Source organism: Vulpes lagopus, chromosome 4 (genome assembly GCF_018345385.1).
Source record: "Vulpes lagopus strain Blue_001 chromosome 4, ASM1834538v1, whole genome shotgun sequence".
NCBI lineage: Eukaryota > Metazoa > Chordata > Mammalia > Carnivora > Canidae > Vulpes > Vulpes lagopus.
This window is the reverse complement of record NC_054827.1, coordinates 145,518,535-145,532,072: the sequence shown is the minus strand read 5'-3', so window position 1 is coordinate 145,532,072 and position 13,538 is coordinate 145,518,535. Positions and strand designations below refer to the sequence as shown.

Genomic DNA, 13,538 nt, shown 5'->3' with positions numbered 1-13,538 from the left:
AAATGTAAAAAATTTGCGTTTAATGCATCCTATTTCTTGTACTTCTCACTGACTTTATTTAATGATCTTCGGTGCCCATGATTTTAAGTAGAGCCCACAGAGAGCTCTCAGAGCTCACGTATCACCACTTTTTCACTCTCCTGAAACTGTCGCCACACCATGCTGGAAATGGGGAGGAGGTGACAGGGTTGACGGAAGAACTACCCCCCCGCCCCCTCCCCACACGTGCAGGTTCTCACAAGCAAAGTCAGGACATTATAGGAAGATGGCTTTCACGAACACGATCGAAACTTTAAGATCTTGTTCAACCATGTACAGTAAGAAGTGACAAACACTAGAAGATAAGGCAGAGGGACCTGCTGTCTTGAGAAAGGAAATCTCACACCAGCAAGCTCATCTTCCCTGGCCTAACGCTACCAAGTGTATCCCAACGAGGCAAGACCTAGCACAATACAAACTGTATGCTGTTTCCCCCCATGCACTCTCCGTTACCGACTTCTACCTACAACATAAAAGAAATGCAGCGATGGGGCGAGGGGAGCCTAAAGACAGGATTAACTGGAGCCCAACGACAAGCACACATAAACTTAATTTTCCTTACTTACAGTTCAATCAGAGAGTCTAAATCACTGAAGACATCCCTTGGGAGCGCTTTTATGTGGTTATTGGCCAAAGAACTAGAACAAGAAAGTCATATTTTAATGTGGTTATTATCCTCATGCCCTGTCACTCCAAAGGCCCTTAAACAAAGCTAATGATTTAAAACAGAGCTCTAAACCTCTTCAGCCCAACGCCGTTGAATTTCTGGCTCTGATCATCGATACCAAGATCAAGAAATGAGTTTTGTTACACAAAGACAGCACTACAGATGCTGGAGCACAATGTAAGGTTTTTCGCTGTGTGTTTTAAAAAGGCATTTCTTAAACTCCTTATTTATATACACTTATCAAACTTTGGATGGTATCTTCTGTTTCTCAGAATAAGAGCCAAAGTCCCCTTGATGACACGCAAGACCCTCCATTGTCAAGTTACCCCCATTCCCATGTACCTATGGGACTGAATCTCTGACTACTCAGAACACCCACACTGGCCCCTTGCTATTGCTCGAATAGTCAAGGCACCCTCCCACCCTGAGGCCTCTGAGCTAGTGATTCCTCTGCCGGAACATTCTTCCTCCAGATACCCACACAGCTCACGCCACCATCTCTTTTAGGTCTGTTCTCCATGATCACCACTGCCCTGACCTCTACTACCTCCCTTCCCTGCTCTGTTGATCTTCACTGCACGACTGTCCTTGGCATACTACATATTTTAATTACCTGTCTGTTTCCTGGCTGTGTATCCTCCCTATACGTGAGTGACACGAGGACAAAGGGGTTTGTGTTTGTCCACATCTGTATCCCTAGCATCTACACAGTGCCTGGCCCAGAGTGGGTACTCAATAAGTCTTTGTTGAGTGAATGAATGACACACGTAAGTGAGAGAGATACAAGGAAAGATGTACAGTCCTGTCCAAGAAGTTCCCTCACAGTCCATCAGAGTGAGTTCTATTACTTGTGACCCTACGAAGGGATTCCGTAAATACTCTTTTACATAAAGATGCTCAGCCCTAACCCCATGATAATATAAAATCTTAACAGACTATAATGTTCAGGGTATAACCGACTGCGATCAATTTCTCTTTCTCATTAACGCAGGTTGATCAGAAACCATTTGGCATTTCTGCTCTTAGTGTTGAAGAGCTTCCCAAAATGTCCTAGTCTGCTCCCCCTCTCCAGGAAGAACGAATATTGTCAACTCTTTTTCTGATGATTCAGGATCACACAGTGCCCTGTCATCATCCTGCTGAAGATGAATGTCCATGTGCTGGGCTGTTGACGTAGAAAGATGCGGGGTGTTGAAAGACGTACATGGAGTCTGTGCTTCGCCTCCTGGGGCATCATGCTCTAATGTGAGTCAGCCAAGAAACTGATGCCTACTTTTGTGGGTTTTTTTTTACACGGGTGAGTACAGACGGCAAGACTCATAAATGATAAATATGCAGGCAATTCAGCATCAACCTCTTTAAAAATATATATGAAATTAGCCTTTTGTAGCATCCTGGTGACCCACTCACTGCAGAAAGAGGAATTAAAGAAATGGGTCTTCCTCCCTCCTCAGCAGCAGCTCACAGAGAAAGCCCTGAGCCCATGGTAACCTAAACATTCTTGCTGTAAGAGACCAAGAGAATATGGGGAGACCTAATCATTTCAGAATTATGTGCTTTTCCACCTTGGTAACAATAAATGGATTAAAATACAATCTCATCTATTATTTCACCTTTCTTTCCTAAATGATTAGTACATTTTTAAAGATGTTGGAAAACAGGCTGAATGTGTAATCACACTGAACATAACCTAGGAGTAGCTACCTGAAATTTAAAAAGATGTCTGTCTTGCTTTTTTGCTGGTTGATGGTTGCTTTTTCTAGAAAGTCCAAACAATTGTTTTTAGCTATTAGAGATTAATCATTTAGCTAAATATTTTTAGTTAATTAAAATGTATTATACTGAAGTGACAAGAATATATGGAATGGTCAAAGCCAAAAAAAAAAAAAAAGAAAGAAAGAAAGAAAAAAAGCAGTAGGTTGAGCAACCTTTCCAAGTGTTCAATTTAGATTTCAGGAAGCCAAATTATTTAGATGGACTATCCGCCCCACTCATGCTAAGTGCATAACATCTCACTTTCCACTTCATTTTGTCTACAAATTTATGGCACTTACTTCATTTCTGAAACTACTTAACGGCAACCTGTCCCTTGGGCTTTATAAGACTGCTGGAAAACAAATGTCCTAGATTTTAGTTACAGATTGGGACTGCTTCTTCTTCGATGCTTTGAAACCTGATCTATGTTTCTTGAGAATAAGAATGTGAGCCTGTAGGTGTTGGGAAAATCCATAAAAGATAAAAAACAGATACTTAAGCAAATTCCAGATAGTGACTTCTTTGCTCTCTTTGCTTAAGTGTTTACAAAAACAGGGAGGAAGTGGGGAGGACTGGTTCATTCGTTAAACAATCTATTAAATGCTTTAATTACTACCTGCATCTCCAACCTAAGGAGTCAATTTTAAAAGTCAGTTGACTTGCCCAGAAGCAGACTTGGTAAGGAAAACACAACTCAGTGAGGAACTAACTCATTGATCAATCAGGGAATCAGAAAGAAGGTCTTGCTGGCCTTCAGCCCTGAGCTAGACGCTGGGAGAACAGAGTTAATGAGCCATGATCCGCCTGGGCCCTGCCCTCAGGGAGCTTTCATTGCGGCTGGGGAGATGAAAACTGACATCATGAAACAGTACCAGCCAGTACGGCCACTGCAGCTGGAAAGTGCTGGGTGCATAGAGCCAGAGCAAGGGCTACGGGATGGCAGGGCGGAGATTAAGAAGGCTCCATTGGGGAGACAGAACTTAATCTGCACTTTGAAGGAAAAGCAGATTATAGGAGATGGAAGATAGAAGAAACAACATCCTGGGCAAGGGAAGAGATGTGAGGAAAGGCCCGGCAATAGGATGAGTTGGGTGTGCACAAGAGATCAATGTTCTGCAGACATTTCAGGAAATGAGCCCCGAGAGCTAGGGAGAGGCGGCTCCGGAGGCTTCCCTGCAGGATGGCAATGCACACTGGGATGGATGCATTATTGCAGTAGAAGTACTCTGGACCTGGGGCACCTAGGTGGCTCAGTCCCTTAGGCATCTGACTCTTGATTTCAGCTCAGGTCATGATCTCAGGGGTCATGAGATCAAGCCCCGTGTTGAGCTCTGCGCTGGGCATGGAGTCTGCTTGATTTCCCCCCTCACTCTTCCTCTATCCCTTCCCTCCTTTCCTCCCCCCATGTACATTCTCTCTCTAAATAATAAAAAAAAAAAAAGTACCCAAGCAAAGGACTCTTGCTTTCTACATGTCACACAGAATAGCAGGTGCCTCTTAACACGTATGTACATGTTATATACACGTGTGTGCACAAATAACAAGCATGCACACACGGTTATGTACACACACAGGGTATCTGCCCACGTATAGAAGTCTATGCATCCCTGAGCAAACATGTGCAAAGATACATGCATGGTCACACCTGTGTTCAGACCAAGGACCCATAGCCAAATGAATAGTCAAATGAAAATTGACATCTGTGCTAACTCAGCTGGTCACATGGACCTTGCTTAGGTTCAGGATCTGCCCAGAGTTTTGTTAAAAAAACAATGCCCCTCATTCCTGACTTCTGGGAACCAGATTTATCTGGCCACAGCTGTTCCTCTCCAGACACCCACAGCTGTCTTCTTAGCAGACCCTGTCTGGCGGCTCACACTGCCAAGGCAACTCAACAGTCCATGGATAAAATCGAAGCTTCTTAATGAGCGGAGGAACTCAAGGATGTTGCTGTTGATGATGACGGTGGTAACCACGCCAACCATACCTTGAGCCCTCAAGCATTTACCACAGGTAATGGGCTGGATGCTTTGCAAGTCAGCATTAACCCACCATGTTCGCCAATCCTATGGGGTCAGTATAATCACCCCTTATCTTCAGGATAAGGAAACTGAGGCTCAGAAAGGCTAAGCAATGTTCACAAATCATGTCCTTGAGATTTGAACCCAAGTCTACAAGACTCCAAATCCCTTATCTTACCCTCTACAGGAATATGGGGATTTAGTATCTGGGTTCAATCTGAAAAAAAAAAAAATGAAACAAAACAACAACAACAAAGTGAAACTTTTCTGGAAAGGGAGGAACACCTAGAGCAATAATGGCAATGAGAGGTTACGCTCTCTCATTGATGAGAATGAGAATTGATGGTGCCAATCCAGATGTTTGTACCTCCCACATTCCTCCCTCATCTCCGTACTCCACAAGCTTTATTGAACTCAGGCAGGCCTTCTGCTTGGTCGGCTTCGAGAACCAAATGCTCGTGAGCCTGTTGACAGACACCTTTGCCTGTCTCGGGGTTTGATGTAAATGATTATCTCTTCAGATGGGTATCAGCCTGGGCTCCACCTGCAGAAGGCTCTATCACCCCTGCCCCAAATCCCCACTTGAAGGCCTCCTATTCTCCCAATATTCTTTCCATGACCGAGATGAGACAGGTTATCTTAATCACAAACTATCTATCAAGCACACGGGCCCTGCTCCTGACTAATAAATTTCTCCTCCCAAGACAATGACTATTTTTACATTTCCGTAAACATGGCCACAATTTTTTTCCACTTTTCTAAATTTGCCAAGTGTGCATACTTGCTTCATTCCGATATGCCAATTCAAATCAATTTGTTTAATTTTTTTTCCTCCAGAAAGCTATTAAAGAAGCCAGAGAGCTTAGCTTAAGCTGCAGATTAATCCAACATAAAAGAAAAAGCCATTTGCATTCAAATGAGAGGAGCCACAAAAATGTCTCTATTCCACTTCACCCTAATTTTGAGCCTGCAGTCAACATTCTTCAGTGACTCCTGGGAGCCTCAGTTCCCAAATCTGTAAAATGGAGATGCGTTAAGTGTGGCGAAAGATAAAGAGGAGAAGGCTCACGAAGCACACAGCCTGGGCTGTCTGCTCAGAGGGCTCCTTGTGTCACACGTACACTCACATGGTCCATCAGGGCCATTCAGGATGATGGAACAGATAACGAAGCCGAGTGCATGAGTAATGCCATCCCATCAACAACCCAGAAACCTCTGGGGCAATGTGGAAATGAGTTTCCTTGAGAAAATGCTAGCAATATGGACAACAGAGTCAAGAAAGAACAAGGCACCAAGAAGTGGATCTTCCTCTACCCATTAAAGGACTCACAACGTTTTTCATAGGACTTACAGGTGAGTCAGGTCACGGAGGCCACGAAAGGCATTTCTTGAAATGGTTTCTATTTTGTTCCCTTCGATAAACCTAAAGAGAAGAGCAAATCATTCAGCTGGATTTTCTCTACTTAATATCTCTTAAAAAAAAGAAAAAAACAACGATACTCGGAACAAAACCTAAAAGCATGCATGAATTTAAAAAAATTCATCTCTGAGGATCAGGTCAGCTGCACCAGATGCCAAGTGGGAGCGGGGTTTGTGCGCAAGAATGCGTGCACACAAGGCCATGCTCTGCACTCCCTCCAGCAGCGGCATGGAAGTCTTCACATTCAGAGCTGGCAACGTGGGTCACAACATCTTGGGGGGTGGGGGGGTGGGGCGTGCTGGAAAAAAGAATGCCCTGTACAAAGGCAAGAAATTCTTAAATCTCTGCAAGGCTGGAATGCCTCCAGACATCTTCCCCACTCCAACCTTCTTGCATTTCACAGCGCCCGGCTATTAATACTTTCATTAATATCATTGTCTCTTGAGGGGAGCCCATTGTTTTATATCTCGGTCTTAAAGTTCTTGCGGAGGGAGAATTCCATTAAGCTCAGCTTCTGGCAAACTTGACTTCAGCATGTCCTGCACGATCTAATCCTTGAACAAATGGGGAATGAGGCAGGGATTCTCGCAAGCCACTAGGAAAGAGGAAACATAATGAAGCTGAGTGTGGGCCAAACTTCTTGCTCTGTGTTAAACTGGCTTAGGGCTTGCACACAGGACCTTGCCGGGATAACTCTTGACCATGCTTTAAAGTCTTTATGGGAAATGCATGAAGGGAATGCGCTCCAACTCTTCCCTAGGACCACAGGGAACTAAATTTTCGTTTACGGCATCCCATTACATCAAATGTAAGAGGGTCTCTCAGGAGGTTGTCCAAAGGAGAGGCTTTGCGACACGAGGCCATTCATTAGTGAAATGGTCCTTGATTCTTGGGCTGATGTCTGTTTTTGTTTTTGTTTTAATCAGGGGTCTGTTCAGCAACAGACTTCAGTACAGACAGATAAGCGAACTTCCCCTCAATAACCTTGGCAGTAAGATGAACCACTCACAGGAGAAAACCGATAGCTTTACATCTGCTACCTCCATCAGCCGTTCGTGGGCTTTGCTAGAACCTAGTTGGGCTTTAGCGCTGGAGTCGTAGCCTGCTTTCCGTATTCCGTATACTATCAGGCTGCTATGAAACTATACCTATTATGTGCACCCTGGAGAAAAAAAAAATCCTTCAGAGACATCTTTCCTAAGGACATAGAATCAGCAGTTTTCTTAGACTCAGGATGTGTTTAGAATTCAAACATCTACCTGTTAACCTCAGATAAGAACGCAGAGACAAGGCTTTAAAAATCCCTCTGAATGCTAAGTAAGGAAATCCCATCTGATAGCAGGATTAATATTATTACAAAGTTACAAAAGACAAGGATGAAAGCATTTAAGGGGGGAAAAAAGACATGAAGTGGGGGTGGGGAGAGGCAAATGGGAAACGAAATCAGAGCAAGGGCAAAGCTCATTGCTAGGGGAAAAAAAAAACCCCTGCAACATCTGAAAAAGGAAGAAAAAAAGAAAACAAAAAATAACCCTCTTCTTTTAAAGAAGAAAAAATAAAATTAGGCTCTCAGCAGCAGCTCACAGGAGATACTGCAAAGGGGATATAGGATCGCCCAATTAAAAACGTGGAGGGTATCCCCATACAGGGAGACTTCTCTTAAAAATGAGTAACCCTCCGAATCCTTCAGCTTTATTTCTGGCCGATCAGCAAATCCATGCGTAGTTATGAGAGGTAAAAATATCCAACGCAATTTCCAATTGTGCTTACTACACACCAAATTAAATGTCAGCAGAGAATGAATAGGCTATCTTTCCTTCTTTGTTTGCTTTCACCCGCTTTGTCTCCAACCTTCTCCTGTCCCAGCGTGTTTATACACAAGTAAACTATAAAAAGGTCAGTGCTGAAAAGAGAATGGGGTTTTCTCCATCTTCTCCACCCCTAAGCTCCCTAAGAGATGCCGTTCCTGCCTGGAAAGCAATACAGCAGTTCTGTGGACGTACCAAATGCTCAGCAAAGGGACAAGGCACAGAACTTACAGGTACTCGAGATGGAAAAGTCCAGCAAAAGCATCATCCCGGATGACGGTGAACGAGTTAGAATTCAGCAATCTGGAAGCACAGGAGAGATTTCAGCACAGAGATGTACATCTTGACTAACATAGGGAAACCCTTTCTGTTTCTCTCACTGTCTTTTGATCCAAGGCAAACATGGGCTCTTCTCAGCCTACGGCTGGCTCATGCGGTGCACAGCCCAACTCACGGATGGCAAGTGGATTCCTCTGGGCTAGATTTTCTGGTCACCCCCACTGCTCCTCCCTTTCTTCCCGTGGGTCTCGGTAAATAAGACCTGCTAACTGCTATCTCAAAACATTCTAATGCTCAGCACAACTGAGCAGCCAGTGAATGATTCATCATGCACAAGCAATCATGGACTCAGAGATCTAAAAGGCCCTAATCCGACTCTTTCTTTTAGGGAAACTGGTGCCTAGAGAAGTTAAGTGACTTGACCAAAGTCACAAAGCTGAGACCAAAAAAATAAAAAATCCTTTCTTCTATATTATGCATTCCCGTGAGAAGTAATAAAAAAAAGTCTAAGAAATGTTGAGAAGACTCTTTATCAGCACATAGGTTTCCATTAGGCACCACTTCAGTCTATTTGGTGAAATACCTAAAACTGTATTTCCAGCACAAAGAAAGTATATTTTAATAGAACCACAATTTCCAAGAGATCACAGACTTTAAAATGTTAAGTACAATGTTCTAAGTAAGGTCCATAACGTTCCAAGAACAAAAATATCAACATAAAGTCTATTTAGGATGAGAAGTGACCTCCCATAGGGTATTTCCTCATATTTTTCTGTAGTACATTGCTTATTTTTAATCTCATCTCAAGTCTGAGGAACAGAATAAACAGAATGAGCTATGTACTCATGACCTTGCCTATCACTGACTTGCTTTTGAAAACTGCTTTTTGGACATTTCTTTTCATCAGCAAACAATAACTGAACTGGGATACCAGGCATGACACGAGGACTCGCCAAGAGCGGCTGGACGCAGAGCAGTTACGAGTGTGGGTTAGAATTCTGGCTGAGGGCGGGCGGCGGGTAGGGGAGGGGGCTGTGTGGCTCAATCTGTTGGGCGGTTGAGCATCTGACTTTTGATTTCCTTGATTTCGTTCAGCTTAGGTCATGATCTCAGGGTCTTGAGATGGAGCCTCTCGGGGCTCCACGCTCAGCAGGGCATGCGCTTGAAATTCTCTTTTTCCCTCTCCCTCTACCCCTCCCCCAACTCACGCTCTCTCTTTCTCTCTCTCTCAAATAAATAAATCTTTAAAAAAAAAAAAAAGAATTCTGGCTGGGACTTTGCACAAGTTACTTAACTTCTCTGAGCCTTAATTTTCTTGTCTGCCAAAGGGAGAAATAAAAATGCTCTCCTTGTAGGGATGATTAAATAAAAATTTCCATATAAACATATAGTATGGGGTGCCTGGGTGGCTCAGTCAGTCGAGCATCTGCCTTTGGCTCAGGTCATGATCTGAGGGGTCCTGGGATCGAATCCCGCATCGGGCTCCCTGCTTAGTCAGGAGCCTACTTCTCCCTCTCCCTCTGCTGTTCCCCCTGTTTGTGTTCTCTCTCTATCTCTCTGTCAAATAAATAAGTAAAATCTTTTTAAAAATGTATAGTGTGTTGTCCAATAGTTTCCATACTCGGTCAACTGAAAATACTTCTATTTCCAGAGATACATTAAGAGTCTAAAATGTAGGGTTTCTTTTCACGTGAGGTGTTTGAGAAACACTTGATCTAGGTGAAATTCAGATGACCATTCAGTGTAATCCTGTCCCCAGTTACCAAACACGGCTGTTGGGATCTAGGATAAAGTCCTTGAGAAAACCTTTGTCAAAAAAAGGACAGAGACACTGAGCAAAGACCCTGAGACTCAGCTGGTGGGGACACCATGGGACAAGTTAACACCGAGAGTTTACTGGGGTATCTGAGGAAGGAGTGACGCCAAAGAGGCAGAGATTGCTCCTCCCAGGACTACACCTTGAGGATGCCCGTTTTCAGAGAGAACTTGCCATACTCACAGCAGCTGCAGGGAAGGCAGATGGGAAAACATTCGGTCCTTGATTTCCAAAAATGTTCCATTTACCAGGCTCCTGGAGGCAAAAGAGAGCAAAAACAAGGCCTAGGGTTGTTTTTTGTTGTTGTTTAGTTTTTAGAAGTGATTGCAGGATGGGCAACCGGTCTCATCCTCCACCTGTATTTCAAGCTCCTCCACTCAGGAACGAGGCTTTAAATAGTCGGCCAGGAGCTTCGCAGGGGTAGAAACGAGAACAGTCAAGCCATTTTCCAACGCACTGGATCAATATGAAAACTAGTCTGAATAATAGAAACCTTTGCCATCAGTCTAGCGCCTTCCACAGACATTATCTCAGCAAGTTGAAATCAATCCCCTCGCTTCCTTTTCTTAACTACAGGAGGCCCTGGCTGAAAATGGATAATTAGTTCACCTCTGCCCATGATTCTGTTTGTGTAGACACAGCAGTAATGTCAGCAGGGGAAACTCCCGGGTAGGATCAAGCATCCCCCTTGGGAGCACATCTCTGAAAGACACTCAGAGCGCTTCTGATTAAATGCACTGTGAAAGCCTTGGGGGAAAAACTCAAGAAACACCTGAACTTGAATGTGCCGTGGGAGGCAATGCCATCTGCCAGATAGAATGGTCAATGCGGGGGGGGGGGGGGGGGGGGGGGGGGGGCAAGCCGTTGGACTCCTGTCGCCCCCAGGCCCCCTGTCCTTTCTGGCCACCGCAGGACCTCAGCACATTAGTTCTAAATGATTTCTGTTAACATGCAGATCAATTAAGCAGCTGCTGTTCTAAAGGATTTAACAAGGGGAATTCTAATTTCTGGAATCCTCCACGACACTTGACTTAGCCACGTTAGGAATCCAATAGGTCCTGTGTTCCTGCCGGCAGCCCCTCCTGAGTTTCTCTGAATGCACACGGGACCCCCTTCAGCCCTGCACCTTGTCCGAGGTGGGAGGCAGGGCGGGGTAGCTCAAGGGACACGGGCCACTCCACCCTGGGACTCCCCGCCTCTGTGACTGAGCGAGCACGGCCCGGCTCCCTGGCCTGGCAGAGGAAGTGCTTTCGGCCGCCAACACTTCCCAGCAGAACAGACAGGGCCCGGTCGCCCCCGGTCGCCCCCGGACTGCGGTTAGGAGGGCGGCAGTGGGGCTTGAGAGGCTGGGCCAGGGCAGGTTGAAAGCACCTCCTGGCAGGTGCAATTCCTCCAGGGCTGGAGAAGCAGCCAGCATCCTGCGCGGAGGGGCAGGGGGCGAGAGGCCGCGCCGCCCTGCAGCCCCGAGCCCCGCCAGGCGCGTGCTGCCCCTCGCAGGCCGCCCGGGGTGGCCCCACTGGCAGGGCTGCGAGCCTGTCCTCGGCTCTTCCCTACCTGCAGCGCGGGCGGTCCGGGGAGGCCAGGGGGCGGCCAGCCTCGCCCCGCGGCCCCGCGGCCCCGCACACCCGCCCCTGGTCTCAAACTTTAACGCGCCCCGGGGTCCCCTGGGGCGCCACGCGCGCCCGCGGGTCTGCATCGGCGCGAGCCTCCGCACCGCGGGACGGGGCCGTCCGGGGCAGGTGGCCCGCGGGCCACACTCCGGGAGCGCGGCCGCAGGGGCCCGCCGGGGCTCCCCCACCCCCCCCCGCCCCGAGGCTCCACCCCGTCCCGGAGCGCGCGCCCGCTCCCCTGCGCCGGGGGGAGGCCGGGCCGCCGCGGGGGTCGCGCGGGCGGCGGGGGCGGCGGGGCCGCGGCACTCACAGGGAGCTGATGTCGCCCGGCACGGTCCTGGGCACCCAGGAGGAGCCCACGCAGATGATGGACTCCTTGGTGCAGCTGCAAGTGGCGGGGCAGCGCGCCAGCCGCCTCACCTGCGCGCCCGGACGCACGAGGCTCGCGGCGCCCAGCAGCAGCAGCAGCAGCCGCCCGCGCCCCGCCCGCCCGGCCCGCCGCAGCGCCATGCCCGCCGCCCCGGCCCCGGCCCCGGCCCCGGCCCCGGCCCCTGCCCCAGCCCCGCCGCCGCCGAGGGCCCGGGCGCCGCGGGACTGCCAGGCCGAGCGCACCCGAGCCGCGCGCCGGCCCCGCGCCCGCCCCCCGCGCCCCCGCCCCGCCCCCGCCCCGCCGCGCCGCGCCGCGCCCGCCTGACATCAGCGCCCCCGCCCGCCCGCCCGGCCAATGACTACGGCGGGCCCCCCCCCCCCCCCCCGAGCGCCCCGGACCCGCCCGGAGCCAGCCGCGGGGGAAAAGTTGGGCGACCTCGGCGGAGGGGCCGCCCCGGCCCGGGACCCCCGCGCCCCTCCCCGCCCTGGCCCGGGGCTCCGAGCGCGCGGGAGGCGGCGGCTGCCTCCGCCGGGACCTGGGGCGCCCCCGCCCCCCCAAAACGTAGACCCAGGAGCGGGGAGCTGGCGGGGCTGCGGCTGCTCGGGAGGACCCGTGGCGAGCGGGCTTCGCGGGGGACCCGGGTCAGCCCCCCGCCCCCCCCCCCCCCGCGCCGAGGGGATGGGGCAGAAACGCGGCTCGGCGGTGCCCGCTGCGGGGGGGGGGCGCTGGCCCCAGAGCTCCAGAGCCGCCCCCTGCTCCCTGCGGGCCCCCGGGCCGCGCCCCCCCCCAGGGACCGTACCCCCCGGGCCTGCTGCCTCTCCCCCTCCGCTAGCCTGCAGCGGCGGGCCCGGCCATCTCCCCAATTCACCGATGGGGAAACCGAGGCCCAGGAAAGGCCCGTCGCGGGCCGGCGGGGGGGGGAGCGCAGGGACTGGGACCGCCCCCCCCCCTGCGCGCCGCACCCTTCACGCGCTGAGCTGGGGTCCTCCCGCAAGGCGGTGCGCACTGGGGGAAGCAAAGAAAACGGCCAAAGAAGGACCAAAAACAAGGGCCAAGAGCCCAAACTGCTCAGGCGACGGGATCAAGGGCACCATCCAGGCTACTAACCCGGAGGAAAATCATTTTTGTACGTTAGGGTGCACCCAGAGGGGCGCCTCTTGGTTTGCGCTCAGGTTCTGATCTGAGGGTTCAAGGATGGGGCCCTGGATCCGGCTCAGTGCGGGTGTGGAGCCTGCTTCAGATGCTCCTGCTCCCTCTGCACCCCCCCCCCCACACCCAAATAAAATTAAATTTAAAAATCTTAAAAAAAAAAAAAAAAAAGCAGCAGCAGCAGCATGCCCAGAAGAGGTAGCGCCTGCTAGAAAAGGTTATTACCATTGGAATCATCAGTTATCACTGTCTCTTGAACATTTGGAGCACAAATTGGGCTGGCCACGGTGGGAGGGGACGAGGGGACAGGCCAGAGGGATCCTCAGGGAGCTTGAAGTCCAGCTGGGCAGATGGCCCTAAAGAAGGGACACCACGTGGTCCGTGGGGTTACTGTCCCAGCAAAAGCGACTCAGGAACTGGAAGCGACCTTGTTATAGGTGACCTGGCGGAGGGAGCTGGACACTCATTGCAGGGCACTGCTTATCCGGCCCCTGCAGCCACGGCAACCAGCCTACATGCAGCATCATCTAATTCCCGCATCTCCTCCGGGAAGGGGCTCTCCCCCATTTTATAGATGGGAAACCTGAGCCCAGAGATGTTCTTC

General features: G+C 49.8%; 1 protein-coding gene across 1 annotated transcript in view; it reads right to left on the bottom strand.

Annotated features, from left to right (window-relative positions):
* LGI2 (leucine rich repeat LGI family member 2) overlaps positions 1-11,966 on the bottom strand; it is a 28,314-nt gene extending 16,348 nt beyond the window's left edge. Inside the window, exons 1-5 of the mRNA XM_041753379.1 lie at positions 11,726-11,966; positions 9,989-10,060; positions 7,942-8,013; positions 5,834-5,905; positions 606-677 (exon numbers count right to left, since the gene is read on the bottom strand). Of these exons, the coding sequence (XP_041609313.1) occupies positions 606-677; positions 5,834-5,905; positions 7,942-8,013; positions 9,989-10,060; positions 11,726-11,925 (488 nt within the window). The 5' untranslated portion in view covers positions 11,926-11,966. The remainder of the gene's footprint in view (positions 1-605; positions 678-5,833; positions 5,906-7,941; positions 8,014-9,988; positions 10,061-11,725) is intronic.
* Positions 11,967-13,538: the final 1,572 nt, after the last annotated feature.